The 20975-nt window shown below is 39.2% G+C and overlaps 1 protein-coding gene across 1 annotated transcript in view; it reads left to right on the top strand.

Annotated features, from left to right (window-relative positions):
- Nucleotides 1–20975, top strand: part of IFT140 (intraflagellar transport 140) — a 93277-nt gene that overhangs the window by 21189 nt on the left and 51113 nt on the right. The window contains exons 7-18 of the mRNA XM_082313566.1: nt 396–487; nt 1669–1775; nt 2594–2742; nt 8305–8508; nt 8875–8947; nt 10421–10512; nt 11373–11500; nt 13162–13279; nt 13745–13872; nt 16344–16491; nt 18040–18171; nt 20500–20696. Coding sequence (XP_082169692.1) covers nt 396–487; nt 1669–1775; nt 2594–2742; nt 8305–8508; nt 8875–8947; nt 10421–10512; nt 11373–11500; nt 13162–13279; nt 13745–13872; nt 16344–16491; nt 18040–18171; nt 20500–20696 — 1568 coding nt within the window. The remainder of the gene's footprint in view (nt 1–395; nt 488–1668; nt 1776–2593; nt 2743–8304; nt 8509–8874; nt 8948–10420; nt 10513–11372; nt 11501–13161; nt 13280–13744; nt 13873–16343; nt 16492–18039; nt 18172–20499; nt 20697–20975) is intronic.

The following is a 20975-nucleotide window of genomic DNA, read 5'->3' on the forward strand; positions in this document are numbered from 1 at the left end:
AAGACGACTGGGCACATGGGTATTACAGGAGTGTCCACTTCTTACTAATCATTACTTACTTTTGACTAGGACTAAGATTTGGTATTTCACATTTTAAAGCAATCTTTATCAAGTTCTAAGAGAAGATCTAGTATAAGAGAAAAAAAAACCTGGTCCTTACCTACTTAATTAACCCACTACAAGGGTTTTTTTATTAAATTTATACACCATATACTTGACGCATTTAGCGGTGATCACTGCCTGAAAGAAACTGCTGGTCTATCTGAACTTACAGACAGGTCTAGTTATTCTTGTATTTTAACTTTTTATCCAAACGGGGCAATTCAGATGCTTACTGTCTTTCACTGTGTTCCTCCTACCTTCTGTAAATTTATTTATTTACTTATGGTTAACAGGTGAAGTTGAGTGGGAAGATAGGTCATTCTGCTGACATCATTTTAATAGACCATAGCCTTGTTGTTACAGCACTAGGCGAGACGGTCATCAGGTAAGAATTCTATTCTAAAGCTGTTCTGGCTGACCATGAGAAGTACCCCCTAAAAGGTTTATAGTCTGTAATGCACTGAGTGTTTTACTAACTGTGGTTTTTTGGGGTTTGTTTTTGTTTGTTTTTTTTTTTTTTAACCAATGATGAAAAAAATCCCAGTGTTTTCTAATATTGTTTCTCAAAATAAATAGAGAAATGAAATGAAAAGTGTGTTTTCTTGAGGACAAAAACTAGTTCTATATATCTTTCTTTCTCTCTAGTTATTTTATTTTGTCAAGCAGTACTACCCAAATGTGTTCCTTTCTTGAGTGCTGGTATTGATTTCTTCTGAAAATATATCCATTTGGGTTTTTTTGCTTGAAAACGAAAGCCACTTTGCTGTTCTTCCCATTGTTATTGTCTGATTCTTAAGACAGTCACAGCATCAGCAGCAGGAAAAAAAGTGCTTGCTTTTCAGGATGTTTCTCTGTTGCTGTAAGACAAGTATTTCGGCTACTTCTATCCCTAATTCTTTAAACTAAGTATGCTACTTTGCCATGCTGCTATGTTACCATGTTCTGCAGTTTTTTCTTTTTGCATCTTTTTAAAAAAAGTATTACATCTTTTTTTTCACTGTCTTTATTATGACTTGCTCTACCTGTTTCTGGGGGTGGGGGTGTTCCATTAACATCAGTAGTTCACTTCCTTGAGCCTCTGTCTGCTACTATCAGACAAAATCATCTGTTAATTTTGTGTGAATGTGATAAAGACCAAGTATCGAGAAGCAATATGTTTGATGACAATGTTTAGTTCTAGAAAATAACTCTGGAATCCAAAGGACAAGTGGTTAACCAAGGAATATTCTTAAAATAGAGGAGGAAGCATAAGTAGGGAGGAGGAAAATTGCAAGTAGACCTCACTTCTTTTCTTTTTTTCTTAAAGCTGGGTTTGCTTCTGACTCCTTTCTTCATAGGAGAATATCACAAAACATGCTGCAGATTAAAAAGTCAAAGGAAAAGGAAGGAGATTGTTAAGAAATTCACATTCCAGAGGCAGCTGCTGGCAATTTAATTTTAAAAATTGAATGATGTGGGCATTATGGAAATAGCAAATTAATGCCATGTCCAGCATCCTATTGACTGTGTTTAGCAAGACACCTGGAAGGAAAAGCATTGTTAACACTCTTGTTTTGTGTACCTTAGGTTCTGGGATTTGGACCGAGACGAGAACTATGTGCTCTCCCCAGATGTGCAATTTGGCTTTGAGGGAGGAGAATGTATTAACTGTGTTTCTTACTGCAGTGCTAAAGGTGAGAAATAACATGGCAGCTGTGATCTCTGGATCCTAAACATTACCAAACCTCAGCCTTCAGTGCTCTGTAGTCATTTCAGTATGTTTTTCTTGTTAGCGAGGGTTTCAGTAACAGCATGTAGTGTAGAAGCATTTTAGTTCAGATCCAGGATTGTGCTTTTGAAGGTACAATGAGATCATTTGATACTCGCCACACTTTGTCTCGGTGTGGAGTTGTCTTCTGGCACACAAGCTGGATTCCCTTCGATGACGCTGCACTGGTACAAGTACTCCTGGAGCACACCTAATGCACTCCAGCATGTTATGGGCATTCAGCCTACAAGCCCACACTAGAGCTGATGCAAAGCAGAACTCACCAAACGTGTACAGTGTGGATGTCAGGTCCTTAAAACTGATGTTTTCTACAGAGCCATTCCTATGCATCACCTTGTTTGCCAGTGTAAGCATAGCTAGTGTCTGCTAGAATGGTTTTCAATGGTGGCTTGCCCATGGTGACTACAAAACCAGCTATTCAAAAGTAAATGGTTAAAATGAAATCATTGTCTGATACGTTTAAAAGATAACTTAATCTGTTGGTTAGAAAGTGGGCCTTGCCATGTGAAATTTCTATTGCTTCTTCAGAAAGTTTCTCCAGTTCAGGACTAGGATGCTGGTTTTTGAGAAGGCAAAGAAATGGATGCTGCTTAGAAGGCAGCTTAGAACCTTAGTACCTTAGAACCAGAGCTAGGCTGCCTGCTGCTTTGTATAATGTGGGTTTGTTTCTCTGAAGTTGCCTAAAAGGTTTTATGAAACGCCTAAAAGGTTTGTGAATGGCAGGTCTCTTAGCAGCTGGTACTAACAAAGGGAGAATAGCTATGTGGAGGAAAGCAGCAGGATCCCATCAGAGCATACGGGCTTTGGAGGGCAAGGAGAAGTGGAAGCTCCAGGCACCTACAGAACTTGAAGGAAATGTCACTCAGATAAAGGTAAGACAGGACAGAGTCTTCTTGCATGTTAGTAGGACTTCACAAATATTAGATGAATAGATAATCTTTGTGAAACAGATTAATATGATTGCTATCATACAGATACGTGTACCAGGAGAGGCTGGTCCTCCTTCAGAAGAAGGAGGAAAAACCATCAGGACCAACTAACTTTTAAAATTGAAATGGGCAGAAATATTACCTCTTTGTAGCTATTCTGTTACAGGCAGGGTTGAAATGCTCAGCCGGATAACACACTGAAAGGCAAAGGCATCTCTCTGGGAGAGCTAGCAGTCATGGCATCCTTAAATCCAAACATCTCTCCATTATATGTCTCACTGACAAACCCTTGGGATTCAGCACCTGGAAATTATTTTCTGGAAAAGATGGATTGTCAGAAATGTCAAATTTACATAAATTTATTAAAATAGCAAGCAAGAAAATCTGACTAAATGCATGATTTTGTAGATAATTTTCTTCTTTTTAGTCACTTTCTCAATGTAAAGTTTGCTCTTACTGGTCGTGACAAAAAAATATATTTACAACCAAATATTCTTTGGTGAGAAGATGTGCCATCTAGAAGGGAATGCTATGTTTTTACACACAAAATAATGTTTTCAGCTGATTTTTTTGTCAGAAAACGTTTCTTGCTTGCTAGATAATATTTTTGTGTGTGACAATATCAGACTACATGTGATAAGTTTTCTCTTACAAATTTGCAAACCCAATGCTTTAAAACATTTCTACTGCTATGTACAATATTTTTAATGCTGAAGGTTATGACAATACATAGCTTTATAGTATTTATTTTTAACCCATTGTCTGTCAAGTATCAGGGTGCAGCATTTTTATTTATCTCAATATTTTCATTTGTCACAGTAAGCTTAAACACTGTCATTCTACACTTATTAGCATTCTGATATATGCAAAAGAGAAATGCTGAGCATTACAATTGTAAATTTAAAGTTCAAGTTTTACATTAACAAACAGCTTTTTTGACAACCACCATTCTGCTCAAAGACAAAGCTTGTGCTTTTAGGTTCTCCAGCATTTTTTTGTTTGTTTGTTATACCCTATTATGAAAGTTTTTTCCATGTTTTTTTAGAGTTTCTGTTATAACTCTAGATTATTCTGTTGCTGTGCTTAATATGTGAGAACAATACCCATTATTTTTCGGAAGGAATGAAAATCAAACAAATATATCTGGTGCCTTTCAAGAGAAAGTAATTTTATATTTTCTTTTATTCTGTTTTCACATAATGGAAAGTATTTAAAAAGCAATGGCATTTGCTTGCTCTGGGTTGGCATGTAGCGAGGGTCTGTATCAGAGTCCTACTTACAAAGTTAAAACGTAAGTACTATTAAAGCAGAGAACCCAAATCGTTTGTTAAGATGCTTCAGTAACAAAAGGTCCAGGATATAGGAAATAGTGTGTGCCATTAGTATATCATACATCTGCTAATAAGTTGAGGGAAGGGAAGAGAGATAGCTGTTTATGTCAGCTTGACCATTCAAGCATTTTCCAGATAACAGGATATGGAGTGCTGTCCAGAAATAGCACCTTGTTCCCAATGTTTGTTAACATAAACAAAAGCATTGCCAGACAATTGTCAACAATCACTGCGTTTTTATCTCATGTTATAAAGCTGTCTTTTTAATTATGGAAACTCTAGATTATTTTTTATTTTAATCCCTGCATTCCAAAAAATATTTTGTAAACGATTTTAAAAATTGTTACATGTGGAATCTTTTGGTAATTCCTACAAAAGCTTTTTCCTGTATTACCATGGAAAACCCAGAATAGAAAGCCTTATACCATGGTGAGGTCAAAGGGCAGCAATAACTTCATTTGACTCCTTGCCAACCTCATCCTTTTTCAATCTGATAATGGTGGCTTCAAAAGAGAGGTGGCTGGGAAATGCACTCTAGCTCACCTGTTGTGCAGCATATCTAGTTAATTGTAACTAAGCGCCATTAAAAAGAAACCGCCCCAAACCAGTGCAAAATAGCTTTATTTCTTAGGTTATGCTCTTGAATAAAATGAAGTTATTTCTAACCACAACTATTTAAATCAGTGCTGTTGGAAAGGTATAGCCATGGAAATATCAGTATGTTGGGAAATTAATATGAAACCTCAAATAACTTTGAGGGAAGCAGAGACCTTAGAGACTTGGCATATCCTTAGAGTTTATAGAGCGTATCAGTTGTACAAGGACAGAGAAGTTCTTGGGCTTCAAAGGGATTTTCTGCAGCTTTGAGAAACTTTATAATTTATCTAGCCTGTGAAAGTATGTCTGTATGAATGGTCTCTGGTAGATTAAAAAACAAAACCCAAAAAACCCCCACAAAACCCAACCCCGAATCCCTCTGCCTGTTCCCTGGCCCAGCCCTGAGGGAGCTCCTGTGCTGAGGCTGTGCAGTGAGCTACGGGCTGTGCTTATCGAGGAGCACGATCGATGGTGTGCGGTAGCTCAGGAGTGGCACCCCTGCACCCCACGCGTAGTTACAGCTTCCAGACTGGAGTTTGGATTGCTTCTGGCTAACGTGGTATGTGAGAAGAGTTTGTGTAGTCAACTGGTTGCCACGATGCCTTCTGACAAGAATCATCCTTTGGTAGGAATAAACACAAATAATGTCAGACATGCTTGTTTAACTGTGAATATAGAAAGAAAGAATGAAAATGGGAGCATTACTTTCTCTTTAGTAATAGAATTTGTCAGCTGCATGTTAGAAACTGTGTCTTTGCAAGCCATCTTGGAAACAGATCTTATGTTTCTCCCATTGAATTTTGTAAGGTATTTTCAGTTTTAGAATTGCTCTGTATAGGTGCTATTTTTCAGTCTTAAAAGGAGGGAAAGATAACCTTCATAGAACTCATTGAAAAAGAGTTAGCTGGAACATGGAGATTCTTCCAGAAGGGAGTTGGAAGCCGCTGTGCTGCTAAAAAGCTATGACCTAGTTGCCATTACTGAAACTTGGTGGGAAGAATCCCATGACTGGAGCGTGGCTATCGATGGCTACAGGCTGTTCAGAAGGGACAGGCGAGGAAAGAGGGGCGGAGGGGTTTCCCTCTACATTAAGAAATTGATAAATTGTCAAGAGCTGTCTCTGAAGAATAGCCACAAGCAGGTTCAAAGCTTACGGATAAGAATTAAGAGACCGAGGCAACAAAGGGAACCTTGTGGCTGATGCCTACTACAGGCTGCCAGATCAAGGGGAGCCTATTGACGAAGCCTTCTTACTCCAGCTACGGGAGGCATCGTGCTCGCAGGCTCTCATCCTGCTGGGGGACTTGAATCACCATGATGTCTGCTGGAAAAGTAACACAGTGAGCTGTAGGCAATCCAGGAGACTCCTGGAGTGCATGGAGGATAACTTCTTAAGCCAGGAAATGCACAGACAGTGGAAGCAGGGACGGGTATCCTGGGAAGAGTATAGGGATGCTGCCTCGTTGTGTAGGGATGGGGTCAGGAAGACCAAAGCGTGATTGGAGCTGAACTTGGCAAGGGACGCAAAGAACAAGCGGGGCTTCTATAGGTATGTCAGCCAGAAAAGGAAGGTCAAAGAAAGCGTATCCCCTGATGAACACAACTGGCAAACTGGTAACAACGGATGAGGAGAAGGCTGAGGTACTCAACAACTTTTTTTGCCTCAGTCTTCACTGGCAACCTCTCTTTCCACACCTCTCAAGTGGATGGACCTCAAGGCAGGGACTGGGGGAGCAAAGTCCCTCCCACTAAGAGAAGATCAGGTTCGTGACCACCTGAGGAACCTGAATATCCATAAGTCTATGGCACCTGACAAGATGCATCCCAGAGTCCTGAGGGAATTGGCTGATGTAGTTGCCAAGCCACTCTCCATGACATCTGAAGCCCCTGGTGACTGGAAAAAGGGAAACATGGCACCTATTTTTAAAAAGGGTACAAAGGAGGGCCCTGGGAACTACCGACCTGTCGGCCTCACCTCGCTGCCTGGGGAGATCATGGAACAGATCCTCCTAGAAGCTATGCTAAGGCACATGGAGGACAGGGAGGTGATTCGAGACAGCCAACATAGCTTCACCAAGGGCAAGTCTTGCCTGACCAACCTAGTGGTCTTCTATGATGGAGTGACTACATCAGTAGACAAGGGAAGAGCTATGGATGTCATCTGTCTGGACTTCTGCAAGGCCTTTGACACAGTCCCCCACAACATCCCTCTCTCTAAATTGGAGAGATGGATTTGATGGATGGACTGTTCGGTGGATGAGGAATTGGTTGGATGGTCGCATCCAGAGGGTAGTGGTCAACAGCTCGATGTCCTCATGGAGATCAGTGACAAGTGGTGTCCCACAGGGGTCCATACTGGGACCAGTACTGTTTAATATCTTCATCAATGACACAGACAGCGGGATCAAGTGCACCCGCAGCAAGTTTGCAGATGACACCAAGCTGAGTGGTGTGGTTGACATGCCTGAGGGACAGGATGGCATCCAGAGGGACCTGGACAAGCTTGAGAAGTGGGCCCATGTGAACCTCATGAGGTTCAACAAGGCCACGTGCAAGGTCCTGCACCTGGGTTGGGGCAACCCCTGGTATCAATACCTTGTTAGAGTGGGTCCAGAGGAGGGCCACAAAAATGATCAGAGTGATGGAACACCTCTCCTATGGGGAAAGGGTGAGAGAGTTGGGGTTGTGCAGCCTGGAGAAGAGAAGGCTGCAGGGAGACCTGATTGCAGCCTGTCAGTACTTAAAGGGGGCTTATAAGAAAGATGGGGACAGGCTTTTTAGCAGGGCCTGGAGCAATAGGACAAGGGGTGATGGTTTTAAACTAAAAGAGGGGAGATTCAGACTAGATATAAGGAAGACATTTTTTACGCTGAGGGTGGTGAAACACTGGCAGGGGTTGCCCAGAGCGGTGGGAGATGCCCCATCCCTGGGAACTTTCACGGTCAGGTTGGATGGGGCTCTGAGCAACCCGATATAGTTGAAGATGTCCCTGCTCATTGCAGGGGGGTTGGACTGGATGGCCTTTAAAGGTTCCTTCCAACCCAAACCATTCTATGATTCTGTAAGGGGAGAAGTGTACTTTTGGACCCCTTTAATTGTCCATCTGATTTAGCGCTCTCTGCTAGGGGATTTGAACTACATTGACTGAAAGGGCTATCAAAACTGCAGAAAAAAATATGGTAATCAAAAAGGAAACCATGCAGCTTGCTTTTACAGGTCGCAGCATTATTAAGCTCTTTAAGTATGTGATGCTCTCTTGAAGTAGTAAATGTAAGGTGGTGTAATAATATCTTAGGAAAGAAAAGTGATTTTAATTTAAAAAACAGCTCCTCCCTTAGACTAAGGGAGCCTGAGTGGCTGGATAACAAGCATAATAGTTTTATTCTATAATAATTCCTAGTTCTTGACTATACTTGTATTTAGATAGCAGGACTTTGTACATGTATAAAAATGTTTATTCTATCCTACCCCGTGTCATCTGTCTTGGGACATTGCTGTGACTGTTCAAGATCTTAGATGAAATTGTGTGGTGTGTTTTTTGTTTTTTTTTTTCCACCCCTCTTCCCATTTTGTGCAGTGGGGCTCCCGAAAAAACCTGCTGGCAGTGAACAACATCAGCTCTGTGTTGATCCTCAGTGAGCAGGCCATGTCGTCACATTTTCATCAGCAAGTGGCTGTTGTACAGGTGTCTCCGAACCTGTTCAATGTGACCTTCTTCAGCACGGGAACCACACACAGTCTTCGTGTCGATATGAATGTTAATGGAGTCTTCGCTGCTAAGGTTAATTGGGGTTTTTAGTTTATTTGCTTGATCGTTTGCCTAGTTAGGTGTATAGAGACTAAACTTTCTAAGTTTTTAATATAACCCTTCTCTGATATTCAATTTACTGTGTAATGGAAGTATTGTTATAATGGTAGCAATGATGCTGTGGTGGAGCTGATTTTCAGATAGCACAGTGACTCAGTAATTCTCTGGGTGCTAACCGGAGAACTTCTGGGTTACCAAAAGCCTTCCAAGTCAATACACAGAGGAACTAGTGAATGGTTGCTATCGTGTGGAAGGTCTTGCTGTGTTATTGCATGAATTCCTGTATGATTCCAAAAGAAACTGAATGTATATATTCTTTTGCTTTTTTGATTGGTTTAGGATGCTGTAGTATTCTGGAATGGGAAGCAAGTTACTGTGTTTGAGTGCTCGGGAGATATCTTCAGAAGTGCAGGTAGGACTTAGAACACTGATCAGAGCTGCAATGGTTCTCTTTGTTCATGATAGCTGATGGACTGTAATCATAAGTGCAAAGTGAAAATATTATTAACACTAATTAGACTTCATATTCCCAATTTGCAGAATAGAAAGATTAGGATATAAAAATAATCAACAAAACCAGAACTCAAATGCCAACTCCTATATCTGTGCTCTATTCACTAAATATGCTGGGGCATAATGTGTGGGTTAACCTCAGAATATGTTGGTATTCCGGTGTATGAGTAGCAGTGCAGCAGCAGAGGTAAAACTGAAGGTGATATGCATCTGTAAGCATAAAATTAAAATCTATATCCTCTTAACCTCTGTTCAGTTACAACCCAATCCTGGAAGTACCTAAAGACTAAATGTGCTTCATTCATAGAATTCCTAAGGCATCCAAGTGTGTGAGTGGCCTTGACAAAACTGAGCATCTTGTTGCTGTTTCCCACAGATTAGATGTATACCTGACTGTCACCCCTGTCCTCAGAGCTAACGTATCATATAAGGCTTTGCACGAAACATGATACGAGGATAATGCTGCCTCTTCTCATCTTTTAAGTAAATCATTCCAACAGTTGATCAAGAACAGAATTTTTTTCCTACTTTTGTAGCCATAGCTGCTGTTGCCTTCTACAGACAGGTCATGATGATGGCTGTTGAAGGCTTTTGTATTTTGCTTGGGAGAAAGCGTAATCAAGGTTACATAGCGCTTACATAAGAACTAGGAAGGAGTGGGGTTTAGTCCCAGCTGTCAGGAAAATCTGTTCCATAAATTGCTGTATATACAGCTAAGTCAAGTAAATTAGTTTTTTCTATGATTAATTCTCCCCAAATATTTCTGCCTTGAGAAACAGGTTATGCAGAATTCCATCAAGCCCATCCAAAATTTTGAGAGTTTAGGCTTGGTCTTTTAAGAACCAGCAAGTGTTTTCTGAGAAGTGGCTTATCTTGTCTATATTTACTCATTTATTTTCTAGCTTTCCCATGCTGAATCAATGTGTTACTACCACCAAGGTCCCAACAGTCTACAACACTCGTGAAATTATTTAAGAGCCACCCTTCTTTTCTGACAGATTCCTTTATCACTCTTCAGTTGTAGTTCAATGCAGGAAGGAGTGAATTCTCTTAACGGAACCTCACATTGCACGAGTCTTCTTCTTTCTTTCACTCCCCATATCAACTCTTTACCTTTCTTCCACTTGTTTTCATGGGCAGAGTGTACAAAACACCTGCTTTCAGTAGCAGTTCCAGCTTTTGGTTGTAGTGGCAGAATGGAAGAAGGCTGCAACACCAAGTAGTTTAGGAATCAGTAGACTGATGGATTGAAAAATGGATTTGGTGCAAGATAGTGGAAATTGAATGCTTTAAGTCACGATTCTTTTTTTTTTTTTTTTAACTTTTGAAAAATCTGTTTATTGTAGTGATGGCTGTATTATGATTGTTCCAGGCTCTTTTCCTTGTGACTCTCCAGTTCTGTCTGTGCATGGAGAAAACCTGTACACAGTTGAGCCATATCGGGTCCAGGTCCGCACTTGGCAGGTGAGTAAGGGCTGATGAAACCATGACGTGATGAATATGCCTTATTGTTTTCAAAGATTGGTGTTACAGCTTAAAAGTTAAGCGGATGTAAATCTATTAACTCTACCTTTGTCTTAAAAAAATATTTTGAGTGTTTCAGCAGAAAGGTCTTTGACATTTTGTGTCCTTTAAAAATCTGTTACCTTAAACACTACTGCGCTGTAACTAATAAGTATTTATAAAAGAAAACAGAATTCTGTAAGGGCCAGACTTTAAGAGGATCAAAATTGCATGCAGGTTGAATATGTATATGTATATTACTGACGGGAAAATGAACATACTGATTATTCTTATAAGATAATGAAAAATAACCCCTGCACGTTCTGTGTGTTCCTGCAAAATCTTTTGCTTAACCTTTGCAGCCTCTGCTAGTCTGTCAGAACCAAAAAGAGAAACCTAATTATCAGAGTTCTATGATACATAATTTTATTTAAGAAATAAATATTGTATTCAAGAATGGGTGGGATTTATCACAACAAGGACTGATTTAATTCATATATTTATTTTTGCAGCTATAAAAGGACCTTCAGGGACCTGTATTTCTGTATCCATCTTAGTTGAAAAAAGTTGTATTAATGAAATTGTTGCAGAAGGATACCTCTAAATTTTTATTTTTTCGGAGGCTATACATCCCATTTTCAACCTGAAACACAGACTGTGTTTGTAGAGACTGTGTGTGTGTGTGTAGTTTCTCTCATTTTGCTGGCAGTGATTTGTCTAATATAGAGGTTCAGCAGTTAGTTACTTAACTTCGTGACAAAATAAGTCCCTTCTAGTTAGACTCTAAACACACAAACCTGGTGTTACATGTTTCTTCTCAGGGCACAGTTAAACAGCTGCTGGTGTTCTCTGAAGCAGAGGGGAATCCATGCCTCTTGGATGTCTGTGGAAATTTCCTGGCTGTGGGAACTGATTTGGCTCACTTCAAAATCTTTGATCTCTCTCGCAGGTATTAATAAGCCTTTTAAAAGCATCTGTTTATAATTGAGCATATATTTGGGGGGGATCTTTAGTTGGTTTTGATCTGATGAAAAGTGTAAGTCGCTTTGAATCTTGAGACAATACATGCAGCCTATGTGAACTGATGGCCTATCCCTAAAGCAAGGGAAGAGCCACAGAATTATTAGACAAATCATGGGATGAGTAATAATAAGAATAATTTTTAAAAGAGGATATTGTGAGGGATATTTGTGTGTATTTGAAAGTGGGTGGAGAGCTTATGGAGGATCAAGGCAAGGATGTCACATGTTTTTGCTGATAACTTGATCAAGACTTTAGTCTCAGAAGAGTTGAAATAAAGGAAAAAAAATGCTAGGTCTCATATCTCCTCATAAATCAACAAACTTGTTCCAGTGCAACCATGAAGGGAGTGAACCTAGAATTGTGGACACTCTGTTCTTCCTCCTGTTGAGGTTAAGAGAGAAGTTTACTTGACTTTGTTCAAACTTTACTGTGTGTACCCATGCTGATGAACAGCTGTGGCATGAAAAAGATACGTGCCTGACATGACTTTCAGTTTGAAAATTTATCTGCTAATGAGAAATGTAGTTTTGAAAACCTGAAAAAGCTCGAGTGAAATGGATTCTGTTCTCCCTTACATACTGTCACCAGAGGAATGCTAAAGTCTAGTTAGTTACCCACTTGGAAACTCGTTGCCTGTGTTGAGATGGCACAAATTCTGCATGGGACACAATTTGAAAGTTACTGGATTTGGGCAGGTTGTAACTAGCACAAATATTGGATTATGATGCTTGATAGTGGAGAAAAAGTAGCTTAACTCCTGCATGCTATGTTAAATTTTTGTGACTAGTGATGAAAATACCCCTTCTCAAATGATGACAGTATAGTGCTCTTTAATTTCAAAGCAAGCATAGTCGGCTTAGAATAAATGAGAGGTCTAAACATGTAGTCCAAGAATGTTATTTTCACAGAATCAAAGATTTTTTTTTTTTTCCATGGGACCGTATTATGGGTCTAAATTACTGTCACTTCTTTCTGTCGATTCTTTTGATTCATGAGATTTGTTCTTATTGTTGCTGAATGATCACTGGGTTTGTATCTATGCCAGCAGTAAGATTCTTTTGAGATAATAAAAGAGGGAGGGAAGGGTGGGTGTTAATTATGTGAACGATACAGTCTTTTGGAACTTGCATACCGAGGGAAGTGACCACTAAGATGATATAAATACCACCCCCCATGACACTTCTTTACGTCTGCTCCACAGTATGTTTTCCATACACAGAACTTTTATGTGATGGGCTATATTCAACACTCATGGTACTGTTCAACTTATGTAGGAAAAACAGACCTCTAAATTCAAAATTCTGGTAGGCTGTTCTTGCTGTATAGCCCTGTTTTGGGAATCCTGTAGGAGCATTAATGTTTATTCTTGCTGATTCATTGAGGAAAGAGCATCTCATTAACTTCTTCCTGAAAGAAAGGCAGGTTGCAGCAATTCTCTGGAGAGGAAGCTGGAGTCTGGGGCAGTGGTGTCATAAGGTAGAAATTGTTTGTTTTTAAAAGTCTTACCCATAATTTGAAAAGTCTTTTGGCTGATGCGTATTTCCAGTTGCTTGCCACCATATGATTTAAGTTTATTCCTTTCCACAGAGAGGCAAAAGTGCACTGCAATAGCAAGAATTTCTCTGAGCTGTTTCCTGGCCTTGGAGGCATTGCATCTGTCAAGTGCAATGCTAATGGCAGCAAAGTCAGCATCCTTGTTAGCAAGGTGAGGCAGAGCTCTTCATTTACTGCCCTTAGACCTGACCATCAGTTAATAGACTGGTGCAGTTCAAGAATATTACTGAAGACACAAGATTCACTTCTCAGAAATAAACCTACATGTTTTATGCAGTGTATTGGGTCTTGAAATGTCATGTCCAAGCACGTAACTAAACACTAAAATGAAGGTATGTTAAGGTTTTGTACGTGTGGTGAGAAGAACAACCCAGAAGAGGAAGCAATATTTCAGTTACAAAAGCTACTTTGTAGTGTTTCAAAGAAATCAAAGGCTAACTTGCTAGAATAGAAAAACAGCAAGAAATTTTCTGATGTTTCTTCCAAAGAATGTTCTTGTGTGCTTACCAGTAAACAAAACTGAGAGTGTGAATCAGATCAGATAAACACACCACCTGAACTTTACCTTTTCTTTTTGACTGCATGATTCAGCAACTTTTGTTTTCCCTTCTTGTAGGTGGATGGGAATATTGATTCCAAGATCTGTTTCTATGATGTTGAAATGGACAAAATTACTCTCTTTGATTTCAAGGCTGAACAGGGAAATGGTAGAGAGAAGCTTTCTTCTGGACAAGGCATTGACAAGTAAGAAGCTTTTATTTCGAGAAGCATTACTTGTGGATTTAAGATAGGAATCTGCCCTATGAAGACAAGCAACACTGATAATGACATTCCTCTGTCTTTGTGTAGGAGCTTGTACGAATTTAATTATTTTACTTCTAAAGAATGAATTAAAACTGGTGCGTTTTATGTGAATCAGCCTGCATCCCTGTCTCTTCCAATGTGGGAACTAGGGAGTGTCAAACAAAGGTATCAGAAAGCAAGCACAAAATAAGCAGGAGGAGACGGTTTGTCAGACAACATGTGGCTGAGCTAAGGAACTCCTTATCAAAGGAAGCTATAGATGATGAAGGAAGGGTTCACGGGGAGGTATTGGACAAATTCATAGAAGAGAAATGCAGTGAGAGTTATTAGATGTGTGAATGCAGTGAGAGTTGTTAGATATGTGGGAGCCATATCTGGCTCGAGGTCTCTGAGAAGGAGGATGATTGGGTGTTGGGGGTGTATGCATAGAGGTATTATGTGGCTGGAATCAGGATCCTGATCTTAAAATAAAGAAAAATCTTGAAAAATCTTGGAAAGCTACTCTTCCTTAAAGAAGCTGGTCTGTGGCGAATACATTAGAAATCCTAGCAGCAAGGCAGCAAAATGCAGTGACCTAGGAGTTCTCATGGAAGTATGGTGGAATGTTAGGGTACAAATTCCCATCTGGTTTTACAATAATTTTTCTGACTGTATTTTTCTTAAGAAAAAAATAGCATTAGAATAAAAGATAGGTGTTTTTTTTTTAGCAACTATCTGTTATAAATCTTACAAGCAAAAAAGGATTTACTCTCCTTATTGCTGAAAAACAGAAGAAACTACCCAGCCCATCAAAAACTAAGGACAGTGCAATTGGGGCCTGATGTGTTGGTCGGTTATGCAAACCATCTCATAATGCGTAGTGAGAAAGTTGTTTTCAGGTGTAGTACCTTGTGTAGCCCAACAGGGGCCACCACAAACTAGTAATACTATTCCACTGATATTTAAATGCTAGATGGCATCTGTGTGAATAATCCATGTATCAGTGCTTCGTTCTAGAGTTACCTTGAAATTGGAATGAGTAAACTCACCAGAAAATAATAATAATAATCTATACTTCCTCCCCTTCTGTCTCTCTCTCTCTCCTCCTGAGGCAGAATTTAAACAGTCCCATTTTCTTACACAAATACTGTTTTTTATTTTGCAAGTAACTTATTTTGAATTCAGTGGCATGGATAGGACACTGTGTATTTCTGCATCCCTTTGAATCTCTCCCTTAATTTGCCTTCCAGCCCTACTCCAGTCCTCCCCACAAAGTCCATCCTTCAGTGGTGACAGCAAATGAGAAAAATATTTTAATGATGTCTTTGGTTTCTCTCTTTTTTAAAATTTGACACCTATTTGTATCCTGGTTTTTATTTTTTTCAGAAGAATCCTAAGCCATTGCTAAAAGTCTGATTCTATAGGTCTAGAGTCTTAACATGGCTGACACTGAAGCAGTATTTAAATGCCCAAAGGAGGCAGTAAAATGTTTCTTTTTTAAACTGCTGCCAGGGAGTGGCTTTCCTAAGGCTGCAGGGGTTGTCCCTGTGCTTAACGTGCTATTTCGCAGTGCCTGCATACACGGTATAAAGTTCAAGCACAGTACCGAGGACGGGAACGAGCTGTGGCAGAGCTGGAGGCTGAAGTCCCCCAGCTGCAGGTCCGCCTCAGCTGCAGCTCTGGAGTTTCCCTCGGTGCTGAGTTCAGCAGCTCAAACCACTGATCACGCTGCATGCCCAGGTTTCTTTGCTGAACTCTCAGTAGAGAGAGAGATCTGTTGCTGAGAATATAAGCTAATTTCTTATTTTTTTTCCTCATCAGTTTAACCACAATTGCCTATTATGATCTCTGAAGACTGCTGCTTAGCTGGATTTGAACGTGAGGCATATGTACTAGAAACTCTCTCTGTACTGCGTATCTAAATGCACATCAGTGTACTCAGGCTATCTTTAACCTGGCTGGGCGTTTCTAGCAGTGCTGGCAATAAGCACCTTGGGGCAGGTTGTAAAAGCCACAAGAAGACAGGGCTGAGGTAGTCCTCATGCTACAGTACCTACACCGGTAGCAGTCACCAAGGTAGATCATTTGAAGGATGTCCAAGTATTTCTGTAGCACATGTAATCCCAGTGGAGGCAGATTTTGGGTGCCTTTTTTTTTTTGTGGCAGTACCAGCTTTTTTTCCTATTGAAATGCTGTATGTCCTATAGTCATGGCTAACGTATGCAGAACAAACTAAAAGTGGCATTGCCGTGTATAAAGTGTTAGGAGGTAGGAAGATGTATATGGTTAATGTTACAATGCAGAGGTACTGGTATACATGACTGATTATCATCTGAAAATTATCCCTTGATTAAGTCCTTTATTTACATTCATGCACTGAATGGGCTGGAATTATTTTGCCTCCCTTTCTACTTTTTCTTGTCTTTTGGTAGGTCTGTTGTGGAGTATCCAGAGTTGCACAGTCACATCCCTGCTTGCCATTTCTGGGACCAGAGCGAACCAAGACTTTTTGTATGTGAAGCAGTTCCTGAAACAGGCCTACAATCTCTAGAGCAGAAGAAAAACCAGACTGAGAGCACAGTATGGTCTTTTTGTTTGTTTGTTTTACCTTGCTTTACATAGTTCTCCCTGTCCGACTAATAAATCATTGGTCCTTCATTAAGGATGTGGGAGTAGGTAATATATGTTATCTTGTACAAAAATGAGCAGTGAAACTACGTGTTTGGTGACTGTGGCTTCAGGCAGTCACTGTACATTAGCTTTCTGTTTTAGCCCTAACTTGCATACAGTGATGAAGAAAGAGGTGATTTCTTTATGCTAGAATTTTGAGGAGGATCATAATGCAAACTTGTATCTGGACTACAGTGTTTCAGGTGACATAACTGAGTGAATTGATAATCTAGATGTTTGATACTTATTCTCATTTTTTAAAAAAAATACAGATTTTGTATCTTGAGTCCACTTTTAGCAGCAAGAATTAATTTGGTAGAATAACAGGGACCCTACTGCTAAGGTGAACAATGAAGTACACTCTTTCCACCCAGTTCTTACCATCTTCTGGTTTTCTGGACAGACATTGTACATCTTTATGGTACTACCCAAATGATCTTTTATGGTCTTTATTACGTTAGAACAAAAATTCATTTTTATTGATCAGAAATGATCTCATCAAAGATTTCTTTCATCAGACCAAGTGGTCCTTACCATTTTGTCTGTACAGAACTGCCTGTCCTTCATAAATATTCCATTGATTTGAAATGTCCATGTTGATTTAAAGTTTTCTGATTCGTGCATTATTTTTGTTAAACCTCTTCCAATTAGAGATAAAGCTCTTTGTTTCTTTTGTTCGTTGAAACAACCTTAGAAAAATCATGGGAAGATCAACGTAGAAAGGAGGAATGGAAAAGGGATGTCTCAAATGGCCTTGCTAGGGTCTTCTAGCAAAGAGAAGAGCACTTCAACTAATATTCTTAATGTAAACAAGTAAAAATATTTGGCTTCTACATAAAGTTGAAAAATAAAAAGATATAAAAGGAGTGCAACTTTTTGGCCCTTATTCAACAGAACTTTTAACTGTGTGCTTATCCTTTAAGAAATGAGAAGTCTGATTAACTTTAGTTGGAAATAAATGCTTCATTTTGACTTGAGTCAGATCAATATTTAAGCTGTTACAGAAACTGCTTTTAAATGGCTGGTATATTCCCTGGGAACTCAAAGCAGTCAGTGGGCTGCTGAAATTATAGTAGAAATAATATAGTATTTAAAAAGAAAAAATTGTTGAAAACAGTTGGGAGTATTTCTTTGTCCTGAGTCAGATCTGTCAGAGAGACTTCTAGAGCAGCAGTCTGCAGCCAGGGACTTCCCTCGTTACGGCCAGTGAAGCTGGTTCCCGAAAGGCAGAGGTGGAGGTCCCTGTGCAGTAGGAACGCAGTCTGTAATGTGCAGCGAGTCGCTGGCTGGTTACGGTGGGGAGGAAGCACGCAGCTCTGCCCTCCACAGCAGGTGTGTGTGTGTATGTCATGTTATTTTCAAGAGAAGGTTCTGCCAAGTGAATATGGAAAATAAAAACAAAATGAAAGAAGGATATTGCAGCATAAAAACAAAACAATGCTTTGCTTCCTTTTCCAGATGGATGTTTGGATTATATCATTCTTCAGTACTGAAGAGCATGGCCTTCTGCTTCAGGACAGCTTTCCGTTGCCTTCAGCCTACCAGGTTCTTCTGGGCATAGAGGTGCCACATTATTACTTTGCAAAAAAGGTGAGGAAATCTTTAACGATTCCTTCCCTTCCCAGAAGTTCAGACTTTTCACTCTGTAGGGATCAAATTTAACCAAATTGAGTCTGGGGTGAGTAGAGCAACTCCAATGGCAGTTGCTGCATCACGTGTAGAAATGACATAAGGATAATTGTAATGCGGGTGTACTTGGCAGTATTGTGGAAATTCTACTGAATTGGCTTTTCACGGTATTGCAAACTGGATGCGACACAGAGCATAGGAGACACAGTAATTACCAGGGAATGCAGCTGAAAAAGGGATGTGAACAAAATTCTCTTTCTACTTTATGTAGTCACTGTGCCTATTGCAAGTAAGGGTTGTGTGTGTGTGTTAACTTTACGTAGGCCATAAGAGGGGACATTTCCTACTAGCTTCAGCAGAAACAACCCATTTTCTTCTTGGAATTGAGCTTAATCCCCACAGAATACTGAAGAAAGCAAGAATACTCATCTTGCAGTATCACCAGATGCGTATGTGCTACAAATACCAGGGGTGCAGGCTTTAACTTCTTAAACTTGAATATGAATCCAAAATTGCTTGCATCTTAGGTAAATAATACCATGCATACTGGAAGAAATTAAGCCTATTACCTACAGATTGCTTTTCTGGTTAAGCTCTGACCTGAGTTTCTTGGTGCCTGTTAAGATGATGATTTGCACTGCTCCCTTTTTGTAGGGGGAGCTTAACAGAGTCTGTTTATTCTACCAAGGCATGCATTTTTGTAAAATCTGCAGGAACTTAATATTAATGAGACTTCTAATCCTTTAAATCTTCTGAATAAGACAGACCAATGTGATCACATAAATCTAATTTCATGTTGTTTAGGAGCAGTGTTAAACAGGGAGAATGTATCTAGATGTTTTTCTACTTATTATATTTAGATTCAGAGCAGTACTTTGCAATTTAGCCCCCTTCCAAAGAACTGACTGTTGTCACTCTTTCTGTGCAGATCTAGCTTTTAGAGTTGTGCTCTATTTTACTTTCCTTTTTCTCTTTATTTGAAAGGTCAAAAGTGATCTACTGCATTTTCTAATCTTTCTTTCAACACTTCCCCCCATCATGTCTCATGCAATTTTGCTTTGATATTATGTCTATTTTTTTTTCCTTTTTTTTGAAACTCTGTATGGAATATTGCTGCCACTAGTTGTTTTTTCGGAGGGGATGTGTCTATAAACCTGTAAGTATCTGCATTATTTTGCTCCTCTTCGTTCATTCTCTGCTTTTCTCTTTTCTGTTTCCATTTTCTTCCCTCAGTAGGTTACTGTATCTTAGTGACTAAATTGCTTGTTATATAATAATTCATTTGGGAAACATGATTTATTACATGAACAGTCTGCTTTAAATATAGCAAATCCAGTTGATGCAACAAGTCTGTTTTGAGCAGGTTTCATTCCAGGGTTTCTCCTTATTCATTATAATGTCTTTTCTGTCCTGGTTCCAGAAATTCCCCAAATAGTCAAAGGCATTTGCACTTTTGATTTCTGTCTTTTACTGTATCTAATACTTTCATTCTATAATAATATAATACTGTTTTAATTGGCTTCTGTAAACCTTAATATTTAGTTATCTAACTATACAATTGGGGTAGAGTATATGTGAAATTTGGTATTCTTCATGACTCAGATGATCTTCCACTGTGTTTGGTTTGTGAAAGTTTCCTTGTTATACTCTGGACAGATCATTTAATATTGATGATTGACTTTATTCTTTTTCTGAATAATGGTTAAATTGCTTTGAGCTGCCTTTCAATGACTGGTGAAAGTATTACTGGAGCTCCAGAGGCTCCAGAACTGCCAATTGTATGGGGAAGGGTTTGAATCTGAGCTTTAGTATTCATAAGCTTCACATGAAGGCAAGAATAAAAGAATTGGGTCTATAGTTAACTTTCAGAACAGCAGACTCATTTTTGAGATGAGACTAACCTCAGAGAAATGTTTATCTGAAATCTCCAGAAATCTGGGGACTTAAAATAGTAGTTGCTACTATATTAATAATTACAATAATTATATATAAAATAACAATAACTATGACTGTAATAATAGGAGGCTGCCTCTCCTGTGGTATTTTACCAATTTCCAAGCTATCAGTGATGTGCTGTGATTGTTATGATATGCTAATCTCTTCTATGGCATTCCATGTTTTGGGGCATTTTCTAGGAAGTTCTGAAACATTGCAACTATTGTCACTATTGATCATGGTTCTGCAGAAATAGAAAACTTGGACTGTAGTGGAAATAATGTAATTAACTACACATACAAAGGAGTAAGTTTCAACCTACTTGATACCTAAATGATACCATTCTCATTTTAGCCGGGAGAAGCTGAGAAAGGACAAGCAGAGTCTGGCTCAATAAAGGTGTCTCAGATGGTTGCGAGAAGACCCATGAGAGATTTCATTGGATTAGGAGACTGTGATAAGACTACTCGGGATGCCATGCTGAACTTCAGCTTCTATCTGACTGCTGGAGACATGGATGAGGCCTTCAAATCCATCAAGCTGATAAAAAGGTATTGTAAGTATTTGTATGTATTTCTTCATGGGTACAGTTTATTTTTGTTAAAAGTTTGCATGAAGTTTTGATCCTCCTAAATTTTCTTTACATTTTTGCTCTCTGATTTCATTCCCCCTTTCATTTTTAAGAAGATGAAATAACTTTATCTTACAGACATTTTAATGTATTCTCTGCTTATTCTTTGTCTACAAGATGTTGCAAGCTCTGTGGGTTCTTTTTTACTAAACGGGGAAAAATGATTGATAACAAGCAATGTTGTTCTGTGTCTGAATGG

Source organism: Platalea leucorodia (genome assembly GCF_965183815.1).
Source record: "Platalea leucorodia genome assembly, chromosome: 5".
In the NCBI taxonomy this organism is placed as follows: domain Eukaryota; kingdom Metazoa; phylum Chordata; class Aves; order Pelecaniformes; family Threskiornithidae; genus Platalea; species Platalea leucorodia.